At 37.4% G+C, this 16,783-nt stretch overlaps 1 protein-coding gene across 1 annotated transcript; it reads left to right on the plus strand.

The window, feature by feature from the left end:
* Positions 1-3,510: 3,510 nt before the first annotated feature.
* LOC110738257 lies at positions 3,511-4,885 on the plus strand. Its single transcript, XM_021918633.1, has 3 exons — positions 3,511-3,969; positions 4,140-4,163; positions 4,261-4,885. Exons 1-3 carry the CDS (start codon positions 3,747-3,749, stop codon positions 4,560-4,562), a joined length of 549 nt encoding a protein of 182 aa, XP_021774325.1. The 5' UTR covers positions 3,511-3,746; the 3' UTR covers positions 4,563-4,885.
* Positions 4,886-16,783: the final 11,898 nt, after the last annotated feature.

A 16,783-nucleotide genomic window follows, 5' to 3' on the forward strand; every position in this document is an offset into this window, starting at 1 on the left:
TTCTTTTGGGTTGCAGGGTCTTCGTTTCCTTGACCACCCTCATCCATATCATCATCGTCGTCGTCATCATCATTGTTGTTGTCACCTCTGGAACCTTCCTGAGGGCCATCTCTCCTATTTCCAGATGCATTGCGACCAGGACCACATTTACCACCGCCTGCTGCTTTCTGCTTCCTCCTAACGATATGCTGCCATATATTTTGGAGCTCCTGAATCCTCACCGGTTTCACCAAATAGTCACAAGCACCATTCCTAACGCCGTCCATCACTCGTTTGGTATCGCTATAGGCTGATAGCACTGTCAAAGTTGAAAAAGCCCATATCATAATCCTCGATAATAATAATATTATATCTAGAGGAGTGAGGGCCTATATTGTATCTCGACTTCTTACTGAATTCTTTTAAAATATACGACTTTGTGGGTTTAATTTATATTATAATTATAATAATTATTATTATTATTGTTATTATTATTATAACAACGGTAACAATAAAAACTAAACTAATGTATGAGGGGGTACGGTGGCTAAATTATAAGTTAAACTTCAGCAAATAACATCAAGAAATGATATCTCTATAGAATTTATAGTGACATGTTTTGATCATGACTGTATTTACCGTGACACTTAGCATATATAGATTCAAAGAAACAACTATATCCAAATTAATCTGGGTGCATGGTACCAATAATTAATTATGACGGTATGTTTATGACATTAAATTAATAATTATTACGTTATATTTATTTTAAAATTTTGTTTCACCAAGGTTATTGAGATAAGAAAGCTAAAATGGGTTAAGAGGATCTTACTGATGACGGGTAGATCCATTTCAAGACCCAAGATCTGAAGGAGTTTGATACCATTCATGTCCGGCATTTCAACATCGCTGATCACTATGTCATACTTATTTTTGTTTGCTTTCAAAATGCGCAGTGCCTCCTTTGCTTGGTTGGTTGTAGTAACTATTTAATACATAAAATATATATACAATAAATCATTAGGATTGAAAAAAAAAATAACAATCTATGTTTCTTAGATTATAATTGATACCGATTTATCTTTCAAAACCAAATCTAAGACTAAACAATTGAAAACAGAATACAAAATTACACACTTTATACGTCTTCATAGCGTGATTATATATATATATATATATATATATATATATATATATATATATATATATATATATATATATATATATATATATATATATATATATATATATTTTGGGTTATTAAGAGTTTCTTTTGAAATACACTAGATTTTCTAACAAAAAGTGTATGTACATATATATCTTGCATCAATACTAGCATTCGCTCAGGCAGAATGGAAAAAGCATACAAAGGATCAAAAGATTTAAAACTACAAACCCTCCATTTTGTGTGTGTATGTGTGGGGTAGGGTGGGTGTAGGGTTACTTCAATAGAAAAAGGGTTAAAAAGTAACAACACAAATATATTAATTATATCAAAACAAATACAAGTATATGAATTATGAATATAAAATTAAAAGGGGGCGGGTGAAAGAAATACATACCATGAAAGTGACATTTTCTAAGAAGGTTGTCCATCAACTTGAGAGAAGTATTATCATCATCAACAACAAGAACCCTCAATCCTTTAGGAAAACGCTCATTTTCTAATGAGGCCATTTTCACACACTAGTTTGGAGAAAATAAAAAAGGAAAAGAACTGGTGAATAAATTATTAGAGAGAAAAAAGATGTGAGTAATTGATTGGTGAAAATTTTATGGTAGAATAGAAGACAGTATTTAGTATATATAGACACAATGTATATGTACTTATAACGTGACTGAGACCAATAATTACATTAATTATTTCAATAATAATTAAAAAAAATGGATAATACTGATAAAAAAGGTGATAAAAGAAATATAGAAAAGATGAAGAATAAGTCGGTTATATATTAATTATGAAATTTTGAAATGAGAAAAGAGTTGGATTTTGTAAAATTAAGCGGGGGAATTGAGGTGAATGTATTGTGTACAAGAGAATGACGGTAAATGACTCGTGTTTAAATGTTTATGGTTTTTTAGACGGTTTTGTTCTTATAGAATTGTTATTAAGGTGAATCACATATACAATTTCTTAATTGTTTTTTTTAATGCCCTTATTATTTCCCTTTTCTTCCTATTTCCACTTGTTTTTATTACCTTTACATTAATGCTAACATTAATAATTTAGTATTATATATTAGGAAACCTATCCAATTTGATACAAAATTATTATTGATATTATTTAATTCAATGAATCCTAAATGATACAATACTTAGATGGATGGATATGTTAGTAATAAGGGATATGATTGTGTCCATTTTATGACTTATTTGCTTACATAATAAGAAGATATGACAGTATCAGAAATAATCTGTATGGGTACAATAATAATTGAGGGTCTCCAATAAATATGTATGAGCTTGCAAATAAAAATGAAATAGTTGTGGTAATATCAAGTTTGATACTCTTTTTTTTTTTTAAATAAATAAATAAAATCAAGTTTGATACTAGACCAAAAAAAAAATCAAGTTTGATATTTTACTGGTGTGGATATGAATTAAACACGTGGCATATGTATCACTCTTGATACGTTGACTAGGTTGACTATTTGGATTTTTTTTTTATTCTTTATTATATAATATGATGTTAAGGTCTGTTTTGATTGATTGAAATAAGCTGAACTGAACTGAACTTATTAGAGCTGAACTGAATTAAACTTAACTGAATACTCCCTCTGTTTTTAAATACTTGCTCCATTTCTATTTTCTGCAATATTCATTTGTCCTACTTTGACTAATGTTTGTTATTTATACATAAGTTTAAATATAGTCTTGTGTGTATTTGTTGGAATCATCTCAATGAATAGATTATTAATTTTCAATTGTTAGAATTTATACTTATTGATAATTAAAGATAGTAGTGATCAAAGATTAGCATCGGCATGTGTGTCCAAGAGAAATGGAGCAAATATTTAAAAACGGAGGGAGTATTTTATACTCCCTTCGTTTTTTTATATGCATCACTTGGTGATGCGCGGAGTTTTAGAAGAATAATATAATATTGTGTGTGGATGAATAATTTATTATAGTATAAGTAAGATGGGGACCATAGAGGAGAGAGAAATGATAAAATATAGTATAAAGTTTCCAAATAAGGAAGTGATGCATTTAAAAAAAACACCCATAAAAAGAAAGTGATGCATATAAAAAAAAACGGAGGGAGTAAGAGAAAGAATTTAGGAGTTGAACTGAACCGAAAAGAATTGTATGTGAACAGACCCTAAGTCAAATAAATAAAAAAGGAAGTAAAAAGAAAAATAGATGGAAGAATGAATAATAGGTAAATGGGCCTGTAGGGTGGTAGGCAGCATGGTATGGAAATGCAAATGGATGGACATGGATATGATAAAAAAAATAGCCCAATATAATACTTGCTTGTATTAAGAAGGGACGCCCAAACTAGAACAATAGCCCAATTTGTTTCTTTATGAAAAAAGTGATAGGCCGACGTAGTAGTGGTAGACTGGGAAGTACTCAGTAGTGTGTAAGTCAGTAAGTGTGTTTGTGTGTGACAGCAGTTACTAGTTAGTGTTAACTGTTAAGTACTCGTAGTTGGGAAGATGGATCTACAATCTAGTCCGTAATCTGTGTTCTTGTTCCCCTCGAAATCGTCTTCTCTGACTCTGGTAAGTAGTTGCAGTTGAAGCAATACTACATTCAATTCAATGAGCGGTTCAAGTTCGAGTTCTCGGGGAGCAGGCGGTGGCTGGTTGAGATGGTGTTTGGTGATGTTTGCAGTGACCTCCGCACTGTGCGTGTCTGCTCCTGCTCTTTATTGGAAGTTGAATCATCATCATCATCATCAACAACACTTGTCTTCTTCATCTTCTTGTCCTCCTTGCTCCTGCGATTGCCCTCCTCCTCCTTCTCTCCTTCAGATTGCTCCTGGTAACTTACTTACTTCCTTAATCAATTTACTATCTCCGTTTCATATTATTTGCAACAATTAGATATTTTCCTCTTTACTGTCAAATCATTGCAAATAATATGAAACGGAGTTAGTATCACTACTCTTTCTATTTTTGATTCAACTCTCTTTCTTTCTTCTTTTGTTCCAGGATTGGCCAATCTTTCCGTCCCAGGTATTCATTCATTCATTCGTATTTCGTAACCCTAGATTCAATTGCAATATTAATCAATTAATTAATTATTATTATTATTATAAACTGTCTCTGGCAGATTGTGGGCAGAATGACCCGGATCTGAAGAAAGAAATGGGAAAGCAATTTGTGGATCTGCTCACAGAAGAGCTGAAGCTGCAGGAGAGTGTTGCTGCAGAGCACGCGCATCATATGAACGCCACATTGACGGAAGCAAGAAGAGTTGCTTCTCAGTACCAAAGAGAAGGTGACAAATGCATTGCTGCTACTGAAACCTGCGAGGCTGCCAGGGAACGCTCTCAGGATTCCATCAGGAAGGAGATCAAGCTTACTTCTTTGTGGGAGCGTCGCGCTCGCAACTTAGGCTGGGAGGACCATTAATTCTAACTTACCAAATGTATCACCTTCATACCTCACTTTCTTTTTGCTGCTTATTCATACCGCCTTCCTATCTATCAACTTGCTTTGCATTTGTCTATATTAAAATCAATTCAATGTGTTATTACAATATACTACACTTGTCTTATGGCTCAATAGTCTGAATCTTGCCCAAACTATGTGTTGCTTGGTAGACTGATGAGAGAAGTAAAATAGTGTTCATCTGCGAACCTGTTTTACAATCACACAACATGTATTCAGCTTAACTTTTACTCAATGACCAAGGAGTCAAAATATTTCATCATGTACTACTGTACTTTCCCTTCCTTGACTTGTCTTGATTATTTGTGCTGGTCGTTTAATGTCCTTCATCTTTATTGCTAGCCTAGGTCATGGTTATGCATGGTTGGAAAATATTAACTTTTGGATAACAAAGGGGCAGGTAAAAGAAGGGGAGGGACGAGGGAGGGAACGGAAAGGGAAGATAGGAAAGAATGATGACTTTTCCTTCTACATTGTTAGAGAGATCAATTTCTTGCAATTTGATCCCTCAAATTTCCTTCATTTCTCATTTGCTATCTAAATGAAAGATGCTTCATTGCTCCATTTCCCTTCCTTCCCTTTCCCTCCATTTCCTTCAATCGAAGCACACTCCTACAATTTTTGGAAAGCAAAGAAGGAAGGTGAGGAAAAAGGAAGAATGGTAGGGAAAAGAAAGGAAAAAGAGAAGGCGCGTTCCATTTTCCTTCAAAATATCTCCAATTTTGGAGGGATTTATTCTCATTAAAGATCTCGTTTCCCTAATCCTCTAACCAAATATGAGACATTGTTCTCCTCCCTTTATCTTCTCATCTTTTCCTTGCATTTCCTTCTATCCAAATAATGTATTAGTCAATTTTTCTGTAAAATTACGAGACTTTAACTTTTTTATGACTTTCTTGGGACTCTAAGGTTAAATTGTCTCGCCCATAGGGGCTTAAGCCGTAAGAAGGGTTCAATATTCAGACAATATGATCTCCATTCAAACCATAATGTAGTCCTTACTCATGTGCATCCCCATTATGTGAGTTGGCTTAATTTTATCACTAAACTGCTTTCTAACTTTATATTGCTTTCCATTTAAACCATAATGTATTCTTTTGTGACGATTGCTGATTGCTTTAGCTGGATCATAGGAACTGTGATAAATCCTAGTTGTTGTTCAAAATAATTTGCAAATTGGTATCGGCATACATACTTATATACTGTACTTTGTAAACCGGGGGCACATCTGTTAAAAGATGATAACGCAGGTGTCCTAAGATGAGCTCAACGAGAACAAAAATCTCGTGTGGAACAGAAGGGTAAAAGCTCGTCTGATTCTGGTTTTCAGTATGAATATGAACCGTGAAAGTGTGGCCCGAAGATCCTTTAGACCTTATGAATTAAAAGCTAGAGGTGTCAAGAAAAGTTACCACGGGGGCTTGTGGCAGCCAAGCGTTCATAGCAACGTTGCTTTTTGATCCTTTGATGTCGGCTCTTCCGATCAATGTGAAGCAGAATTCATCAAGTGTTGGATTGTTCACCCACCAATAGGGAATGTGAGCTAGGATTAGACCGTCGTGAGACAGGTTTGTTTTACCCTATTGATGACAGTGTCACAATGGTAATTCAACCTAATAAGAGAGAAACCGTTGATTTACACAATTGATCATTGTGCTTAGTTGAAAAGCCACTTGTGCGAGCTGCTGGATTATGACTAAACGCCTAAGTCAGAATCCGGTCATAAAAGCGACGCATGCACCCACCGTCCAATTGTCGTCCTACAATAGGGGCTTCGGTCCCCAAGGGCACTTGTCGTAGGCTAAGCTCACCCGGTGGATGCGCCGTGAGAGCCGCCTTGAAGTACATTTCCTACCGAGCGGCGGGTTTAATCCTTTGCATCCTTTGCAGACGACTTAAATATGTGACATGGTATTGCAAGTGGCAAAGTGGCTTTGCTGCCACAATCCACTGAGATTCAGCTATATGTCGCTTCGATTCGTCCCTTCTCCCACTCTATTCCCTAAAAACCACTTATATTTTGGAAAACGAGGTTAGCGATGCTTTTTATATGCTAGAATATGCTAGGTACTGGATTGAGACAAGTCACAGTGTTGGAGTGTGGGATGTTGCAAGGGCCAAGGAGGCGTGTGGCATGTGCACCACATGACAAAGCATTCAAACAACTAGTTTTTTCGTTTGAGGGTATGCCGTCTTTGTCTTAAGACATGATTATTAAGGATGAATCAGGTGGTTCTTTAAGGCACTTTGTGAGCCTATGTAATTACTAGGATGCATAATCTTGCTGGATGAGAAAATGATGTATGGAAGCCAAATTTGAAGGTTATAATACACGAAATCAGAGCACTTTAGAAGGTGTCAAGACCCGGTGTTAGAAATTCACGAAATTATACAGAATGCATGTCGGGGTCATATGATGTTGTTTGGACCCATATACGACCATAAGTCAACTACATTAAGGCCCCGTTGAAGCTTATAGCCAATACTAGAGGCATGTACGAAAGTGGATAAAATTAGATGCTGAAAGACAAATTGGATGGTTCCACCCACCCAATTGGACCCCCGGAGGGTATTAGGGTATATAGGTAGCTTCTCGGCAGTTTTTGTTTTCGGGTCAAAAAAAGTCAAAAATTGGCAAAATTGAAGGCTATATAATACACGCTTTTTGGCCAATTTCGAAGGTTTCGGGACCTGGTGTCAAAAAGTGTCGAGATACTAAGGGATACATCCCGGGGTTATATAATGTCGTTTGCAAACATATATGATCATTATATGTTGACATAAATGTCTGTGGTAGCCTCGAGTTTATGAAATCAGTGCAAGTTGTAAAAGCGTAAATAGATAATGTAAAGGCATATTGGATGGTTTTACCCACCTAAATGGACTCCCGGGGTATATTAGGGTCCATGGGAAGCATCTTGGCAATTTTTATTTTCGAGTCTAAAAAAGTGAAAAGTTGTCCAAAATGGAAGGCTATAATACAAGATTTCAGGTCTTTTTTTGACATTTTTTTTTTAAAAAAAAAAACTGAATGCATGGGGTGACTCCTAGGGTTATATAAGGTGGTTTGAAACCATAACACGCCTATAAAGATGTCTATAAAGTAACAAGAATAAGATCTGTTTCTATTTTGAAATTCATGAAATTTTGAAATATAATGATGTCATATTACTCATATATGTATAATAATGTGAATTGGCTTGATTATAATGATGTCATAAAAGTATAATGAAGTGACGTGACTTGGCAATAATGATATTATATGAATCTAATGATGACATATAAGTGTAATCATATCATATTATGTAATTATGTTTATAATGATGTGACTTCATAATATGACGTGACTTGACAATAGTGATGCCATATGAGTATAATAATCTTATACAAGTAAAATGATGTCATTTAACCATAATAGTGGCGTGATGTGATGTGACTTGACACTATGACTTGGAAAAAAACACTTGGTATGATGTAAGTATGGATAGTAATACTACTATTCACATGTGTGTTGATTTTTGTGATGTGATGTGTTGATTGATAGACTATGGATAATCGTAATACAATATATGTTTGTAACCTAAGTATTACATCTTATCTCATATTCCATCATCAATTAACACAAACTGTCCCTCAAGTCCGAGGTCAATTGGCACATTCCCGGTCCAAAACAGCCCTAAACCTTATAAACGCGCAATATTGGTAATATGGGATGTACTAAAGTATTAAAACCCCATCCCCCTACTATTCAAGTCTTTTTCCCCATCTTTTGGGACTGTTTCGACAACTTTTCCCGTCTTTCTAATTTCCGCCTTTTTCCCTGTATTTTCCATTTTTGTGGCCCATAAAAAATAATTTTTGGAAAAAAAAAGGTGTCAAAATAAAGATTAATACCCATTCTTCGGATTCCACCAAAAAAAACTGGGTGTTATTATCACATTTTCACAAGTTTTGACCCATTATTGTGTTAATATCAGTCGGGGTTCCATATAAAGCTTGTTAGGGGAAGGTAGGCAACTCAAGCTTGAATAGCCAAAATTTAGTTATTCAACCTTGGGGTAAGTAATGTGCATTGCTAGACACTAGTAGAATGCACACAAAAATCTCCTCCCTTTCTCTTCTCATCTTTTCCGCATTTCCTTGTGTCCAAACAATGTATTAGTCAATTTTTCTGGAAAATTATGGGACTTTAACTTCCTTTGCACTTTCTTGGGACTCCAAGGTTAAATTGTCTAGAACATGATTCACCCATAGGGGCTTAAGCCGTAAGGTGGGTTCAATATTCAGACAATGATCTCCATTCAAACCATAATGTAGTCCTTACTCATGTGCATCCCCATTATGTGAGTTGGCTTAATTTTATCACTGAACTGCTTACTAACTTTATATTGCTTTCCATTTAAACCATAATGTATTGTTCTGTGCTGATTGCTTTAGTAGTGATCATAGGAACTGTGATAAATCCTAGCTGTTATTCAGAATGATTTGCAATTTGGTACCTGTATGCATACTTGTATACTGTACTATATGTACAAGGTATTTGCCCTGGCATTGCTCCATTAAAACAAACACAGCATCTTGTCTACTTCATCTCGTTTCGCTATACAAATAAAACTGATAGTGTTACTTGAATGCTCCTTTTCTCGTTTCGTTATACAAATAAAACTGATGCAGTGTTACTTGAATGCCCCTTTTCTCGTTTCGTTATACAAATAAAACTGATGCAGTGTTACTTGAATGCCCCTTTTCTCGTTTCGTTATACAAATAATACTGATACAGTGTTACTTTTTTTTGAAAATCAGGATGCATTAATTAAATATTAAAGTTATTACAAGCCAAACTCGCTGGGACATCACCAGTCAAATGATTCATAGAGTTAGTAGAACAAAAGTTAAGGTCTTTCTCAAAAGAAACAATACAAACAGCTGGTGGTTGCATCAAAATACAAGTTTCATTCATGCGAGTCAGGTTGGCTCTTGCATCCTTGGCTAGCACGTTGGCTACTCCATTGCTGCTCCTTTCCTCAAAGAGCATATCCTGATGGAGCTCCATCTTGAGGTCCCTGCAATTAGTGAGTATTGTAGGAGCATTAGCGGTACAATCCGGAGAATTAATTTCTAGTACAGCCCTCTTCGCATCAGAATAGATCAGAACATTAGTCCAGCCTCTGTCCTTTACTAATTTCAGCGCTAACTCGATGGATTTCAATTCTGCATCATGGCTTGAGGGGAGATAGTTCTTCCAAACTAACCCCTCAATCCATTCACCCGTGCTGCCTCGACACACCACAGCACATCCTGCCTCTTTGGAGGAAGGAATGAAAGATGCATCGCAGTTGACTTTATAGAAGTTTGGGGGGGGGGGGGGGGAGACCAGTGAGAGAGGATGGGCTCTAGACTTTCGGTGTTATATTTCAAAGAAAAGTAGAATTCCGAAGCAGCCCATGTACACTGGTTGATTGCTACTGAAAGGGGGGTGTTTGAGTTAGAAAGAGACCATGCATTTCTCCTTAACCAAATGGTCCAAACTGCAAAGCAGAATAATGTACTCCACGGGATGGACAAGCTGGTAAAGAAAGGGGATTTAAGATTGCAAGAAATCCAGCTAATCCAATCCAAGTCATGAGTTATGTTAATCGGGCAGGAGAGGCTATCCCAGAATTCTTTTGCTCTCACACAGTGTATAAATATATGGGAGCTGGTCTCATCTTGATCAGGGCAAAAAGAGCATTTAGGAGAGGCAGAGGACATTCTTTGGTGAAGGTTTTTTTTGTGAGGGATGCGATCCCAAGCTAACAACCAGAGAAATGATCTAATTTTGGGAAGGGTTTTTGCTTTCCAGATTAAACTCCAATCGATTAGAGGGGAGGAAAAACCCCCCCTTGTCTTGGATGTGTAACTTGGCTTTTTTTGAGTCATATTTACCCTTATAGGTCCAGATTGAAAAATGTGAGTCACTGGGGGAGGAGTAGAAAACAGATCGGATAAGTTGGAAGAGATGAGTAGTGATTTGGAAGGAGAGAAGCTGTTCTGTTTGATGTTTAGAAGACTGGGAGATTGCGGAGAGGGAGAGTGACATAGCATGAAGATTAATAGGGCCAATTAGATGTTGCCTTAGGTTCGAATGGAGGAGCCACCTATCATTCCAAAGGTGGATGGCAGACCCATCACCAACATTCCATACAATGCTATGTTTCATTCACGCCATAGTACTGGTAAAAAATAAAGATACAGTGTTACTTGAATGCCCCTTTTTGTATGTATCCTTATTTTCCTCTGTTTTCTTTAGCTTTGCTTGATTTTCCTTTCCCTGTTGTTTGATGTATTTGGAATCAAATGGTAAAGGTGGGTGACCCTTTTAAGTTTACCTCAAGTGGGTAAATTACCGGTAATTTCCCACCCGTGTGACTGATGGCTTGTGTTTTCATTTAAGAAAGTTAAAGTGTAGTCTTTTCAGTTACAGAAATTGGTACACTTTTATGGACTTGACCCAGAGCAATATGCCCAATGTTATGTACAGTAATGTACTTGGGAGATAACAAGTATATCAAGAACATTATTATGAAACGTGATATTTTCATGCTGCTATTTTGGCAATTAGCTGTCGGTTTGCTGTTTTACTTTATCCTGATTAGTGATTATATAAATAGCTGCTTCTGTACAATTATTCTCTTGCAGGAGTGCTTATGGAATTAATCCTAATCACTTAATTATTGCTTTGTCCTGTATTTCATTTGTTGATATTGTGGTGATTAGATTCTGTAATAGCTAACTGGCCCACGCTATTGTTGAAGGTTACTTTAATTTCGTCCTGATGGAGATATGAAGGCCCTCTGTACTCTTTAAGCTGTAGAGCTTTTGTTTTAAAAATCTTGTTTTGATGCATCATTTTAGCTACAAGTTGATCCACCTAATAATCTAATATACCTGAAACTTGAAGCTAAATTTGGATGTATCCCCCCAGAGTCCTCGCGAGGCATTGGAGTCGGGTTATATTTCGAATGTTGTTTTAGGGGAATCGAATCTGGCTCAATTTAAAGACCTCGCAGTTGAATCAATGGTAAGACGTTGATTATAAAGTAGGTAGAGATTGGTAGTGTGGTAGGCTTTGATACAGGCACTTATTAGCTATGCTATGTGGGTTGAATATAGTGGGCTTTGTAGCCTCCTACCACTAACTGATTTGTAGAACTTAAATCACGAGTTTAAGAAATTGGATGTTCTTTTTCAACCCAGTTCAAAATTTCTGCTTTATTAATCAAAAAATTGAAAAAAAGTTGGAAATGATAAATGGTAGTTAGGTGCAGCAAATATAAATGCAAGTGCCTGGGTTGGTTGAGTATACTGTACTACTTGTAGGGAGTGAGTGAGCGAGTAAGAGAGTAGCAAAGTAAAATCATAAATGCAATGCATTTTACAATCTCCAATCTGCCAATAACATGAATGCCATGATTTTGATGTCCTCTTGTATTACGAGTACATAAATAAATGTACGAAAAAATTACGTTAAATATCATTACTGTTGCTATTAAACCGATAACTGGTTTATCACGCCAAAAACCCGTTGTTCACTTAAATTATTCAGGTTGATTGTTTATACACTCTACTACACTACACTCTACAGACTTGAGCTGGTTTACATACAATTACTTACTATCATTTGAATGCAATCATCCTAAAAGCTGTCTTTGTTTAAAGGATTCTGGTAATCCTGTAAAGGTTGCTATTATCTAATCTTATCCCCTCAAAATATGGAAACTGCTGTCACTATCTAACTAAACCTCTTTCTTTCACAATTTGAATAATAGAATTTGATTTTGATTTTGATTTTGAAACCAAATAACATGGAGTTTTTGTCATTTAAATCCTACACTACTGCCCAATACCTCACTTTTACTCATTTTAAGGTGACAATTAAATTTATTTTTCAATTACTAAATTCATGGATTTTATTTTTTTTATCATAAAAAGCAGTGGTTGAAATCTAAATGCTGATTATAAAGCAAGTTACTAAAAAGATGATTCTTTATTCTTTACTCTTTAGTATCACTATCCTCTGCTACTTGCCCTGCCACTCCTCTCTAATTTTCATTCTTCTTTGACTAATTCTCTCACTTTTAAACTACTACTCCCTCCGTCCCTTTATTACATGCCTATTTCTCATTTTACAGGGGAATTAAGAAAGTTAAAGATTCCTTAAAACTAATAATTGAGAGTATAAATATGCATGTGGGATTAGAGAGAGATAGAGAGAAAGAAAAAGTGGTTGGAAATTAGGAAAGAGAAAGTATTGGAAATTGATGTTAAAGTACAAAAAAAAAAGGTGACAAATCATCAAAAAGAAAATAATATTGCCAAAAAGTACAACCTATAAATAGAAATAGGCACTTAATTTTGATCACCCCAAAAGGGAATACAGGCATGTAATAATGAGAAGGAGGGAGTACTAACTTAAACTAGATTAAGGTAATGTGAAACGCTAAACATCGCCCACAAATTACCACATAAAGCCCACAAATATGTTATGATTTGACCATTATGCCCTTTTGCTAAAATTGAGATAATCTCGGTGTAAAAAATGTGGAGCCGTATTGGCTCGTCGGGGGAGACCGGATGGCAGGCCGGAGATGCGGGGGACGCCGGAGGTACGTCGTCGTCGACGGAAAACGAGGTAAGTGACCGCTAAAATTCACGGTTTACCGTCGTAGTGGCTACGGCGCCTAGGATGGACGCCCAAACCGTAGCCTGGACGTCCAAGCCGGACGCCAGAACCACCAGAGTGGCGTCCAGGCTAGACGCCCAGACCACCTGAGTGGCGTCCAGCCTAGACGCCCAGACCACCAGACTGGCGTCCTGGGCAGACGCCACTCCACTGGGTGAGGCGGCCCTGCCAGGCGCCAGTCCAGTGGTTGTGGCAGCCCTGGCAGACGCCACCTTTAATAATTAATTTTTTTTTTCTTTTTTGATTTTGTTGTTGTTTTTTATTTAATTTTTTTGTAAAAAAAAAAATCGAAAATGATTTTTTAAAAAAATTCGAAATGGGTTTTTTGTAAATTAAATTTGAAAATTTGAAATAGGTTTTTTTAAAATTAAATTTGAAAATTCGAAATGGTATATTTTGAAATTTAGTTTGAAAATTCGAATTGGGTTTTTATAAAAATTAAGTTTGATTATATATAATTATGTTTTTTTTTTTGTGTTAATTCTGTGGAAATATAGAAATTAAATGTATTATCCGTTAAATGTATTTATTGTAATATATAATTGATGCAGGAATATGGTGGAGACGGAAATGATTACAGTGGGATATTTGGACATGAAGGTCCATTCGAAGAAGCTCAACAGGCGATTGATTGGGCAAAACAGGTTGCAATTGCAGCTGGATTTTGCTTGGTAGTAGCAACTCATAAATCTCAACGGGATGGTAGAATGGATCGCATTTTGAGATGTGACCGTTATCGCAAAAGAGAAGAAAGAGATTTTCGTACAGCCACTCGGTTTGACACAAAGCGGAAAGGTTGTGGGTGTGAGTTCAGAGTAAAGGTTCGACAACTACGGAGTCGTGACGGTTGGGAAGTGATAGGTTACTCTAAATGGGGGTATCACAACCATGAGATGATAGTATATGAAGAGGGTCATCGACAACTGAGCGGCTTAAGTCCTGCTGCGAAACTAGTTGTGAAAGAAATGAGTGATGCTCAAGTGAAGCCTGCTAAAATATTAGCATCTGTGTTAGAGAAATTTCCAGAAGACCATCCAAACCGAAGACACATCTACAACGTCAGACAGCAACTCAGGTTTGAACGGTCAGAGGGAAGGAACCCTATACAGCAGCTGCTACACCAGGCACAATCACGTGGTTACCTGTTCTGGTTTGATTCTGATGAAGATACAGCGGAGGTGACTCATCTTTTCCTTGTGCATCCTGATTGTGCTGATATGATCAAGTCTTGGCCATTTGTGATTTTGATCGACTCAACGTACAAGACAAACAAGTACAAGTTCCCTCTGGTTGAGATGGTTGGGATGGCTCCAACGAACCAGAACTTTTTGATTGGTCATGCAATCATCAGGGATGAGACGGCTCCAAGTTATTATTGGGTGTTGGAGAAGCTGAGAAACTACATCGGGCCTAATGTTCATCCAGCAGCCATCGTCAGCGACTGTGAGGGAGGTCTCTTTGCCCCCATAGCAGAGCTGTTTCCCGAATCGAACCACTTATTGTGCACATGGCACATCAACAACTGCGTGAAAGTGAAAGCCTACAACCTTTTCAGGAAGAATTTGGAAATGGCAGAGAGATTGGTGAATGGTAAGTGGCGGAAGATCCTACAGGCTACCACAGAGGAAGCGTATGAGCGAGCATTGGCTAACTTCAGGGATTCGTACCAGTGGTGTCCGGCACTGGTGGACTATGTGATGCATCAATGGGTCCCTCATAGGGAAAAGTTTGTCAAATATTGGACAAACCAGGTACTTCATTTTGGGAACACTACAACATGTAGAGTTGAGAGCGCTCATAGAGCTACCAAGGACTGGATTGATTCATCGACCGCTGCTTTGGATACACTGTTCGCTAGACTGAACAAGTCAATTGAAACTCAGAAGAACGACATCAGGAACTCTCTAGAGGACTCCAGACGACGACATGGTACGATGTATAGCCATTTTATATTTAAGATTCTCCATGGTCGTGTGTCGCACTACTGCTTGGGGTTGATTCTCACTGAGCTGAACAGGGTGAGGGACTTGGCTGACGAAGTGTATACTCGGTGTGGGTGTACTATTTCAGTAACTCATGGATTACCTTGCGCATGCACCATTCATCGCGTTATTACAGAAGAAAGGGCGTCGTTACATGTTGATCAGGTCCATTCATTCTGGAGGACGCTTGTTATTGGTGAGCATGCAGACAATCAAACGGCCGACCGTGAACAGGAAGAGTTGGAGCAGTTCCGTTCGATGTACGACCGAGTGTCCTCCAGCCATCCTTCTATTATTCGTGACGCTACTCATGTGCTTCATGACATGTTCCACCCGTCTAACTTAGATTATGAGGAACCCGAAGGAGTTGACCGTCCTCGAGGTCGACAGCGGCGGAACAGGAGTGCGTTTGAGTATATCCGTGGCCATGGTCGTGGTCGTTCTCGTGGTCGGACATCGTCATCTAGTCGTAGTCAATCTTCATCGTCTGTGAATATGCCCCTGAGAACTGGTACGTTTTGGTTGTTTTTATTGCACATAGTTTTAAAGTGTTACTCCTGTCTTCTTAACTGTCTATAATTAATTATTTGGTGAATAGGAAGAAACGATGTTGATCAGTTTCCGTACAAGGAAAGGATACCTGCGATCATCATGTCGTACGTGGAAGGGTGGAATGATGTAATCGGAGATGGTAACTGCGGATTCCGGGTCGTGGCTGATGTTTTTCAAATGGGCGAAGACAACTACGGTTTGGTGCGTGAGTTGATGTACAGCGAAATTGCCTCTAACCGAAATGTTTATCGTCATGTGTACGAGGATGACTTGGATGGCGCTCTCCGACGTATCCGGTGGGGAGGTGGACCTTGCGGCGAAAATCATTATTTTGACGCGCCCCTAGATCTGTTTGCCGTTGCAAACATTTACAAATGCGCAGTCATGCATTTCGGCCTGGGAATGCATAGTCAAGCTTATTATCCTTGTACCACGGTTCTCCCTTGGCGGTCGCGTGAGACTGTCACCACACCGGTCAGAGAGCTAGCTATTGCGTTTCTTGGGTCGTCATACAGACATTTCATCCGACTAGACATGTCAACCGATTTTCCGGTGCCACCGATTATACCTCGGTGGTACAACATTCGCACAGCGAGCGTAGAGGGTTGGGATGCGCTATATAATGATCGGATCCACGAATGGAACACCCTAGCTGCATTTTAGTTTTTCTTGTTTACATTCTTTATTTGTAATCTTATTTGTACGTTGCTCTTTTAATGAGAACATTAATATTTTATATTGTATTGCTTACTGCATTCTATATGTTGCATGGGTAAGTTGCGCGGATCCACGAACGGTTATATCAAAATTTAAAAACAGCACTGATAATATGTTTAAGTTGGAAGCTAAAAGAACAATCTAAAATGTTACAATTTTACAACATAATGTCCAAAATAATGTTCTATAAATAAAATACAATAACCATC

This window comes from Chenopodium quinoa, unplaced genomic scaffold (assembly GCF_001683475.1).
Source record: "Chenopodium quinoa cultivar QQ74 unplaced genomic scaffold, ASM168347v1, whole genome shotgun sequence".
Classification (NCBI taxonomy): Eukaryota; Viridiplantae; Streptophyta; class Magnoliopsida; order Caryophyllales; family Amaranthaceae; genus Chenopodium; species Chenopodium quinoa.

What these genes read in the sequence shown, in the direction of transcription:
- LOC110738257 (XM_021918633.1), top strand. Translation starts at nt 3,747, where the DNA reads ATGAGCGGTTCAAGTTCGAGTTCTCGGGGAGCAGGCGGTGGCTGGTTG. An exon ending in TCTCCTTCAGATTGCTCCTG is followed by an intron (nt 3,970 to 4,139) that starts GTAACTTACTTA and finishes CTTTTGTTCCAG; the next exon opens with GATTGGCCAATCTTTCCGTC. An exon ending in GGCCAATCTTTCCGTCCCAG is followed by an intron (nt 4,164 to 4,260) that starts GTATTCATTCAT and finishes TGTCTCTGGCAG; the next exon opens with ATTGTGGGCAGAATGACCCG.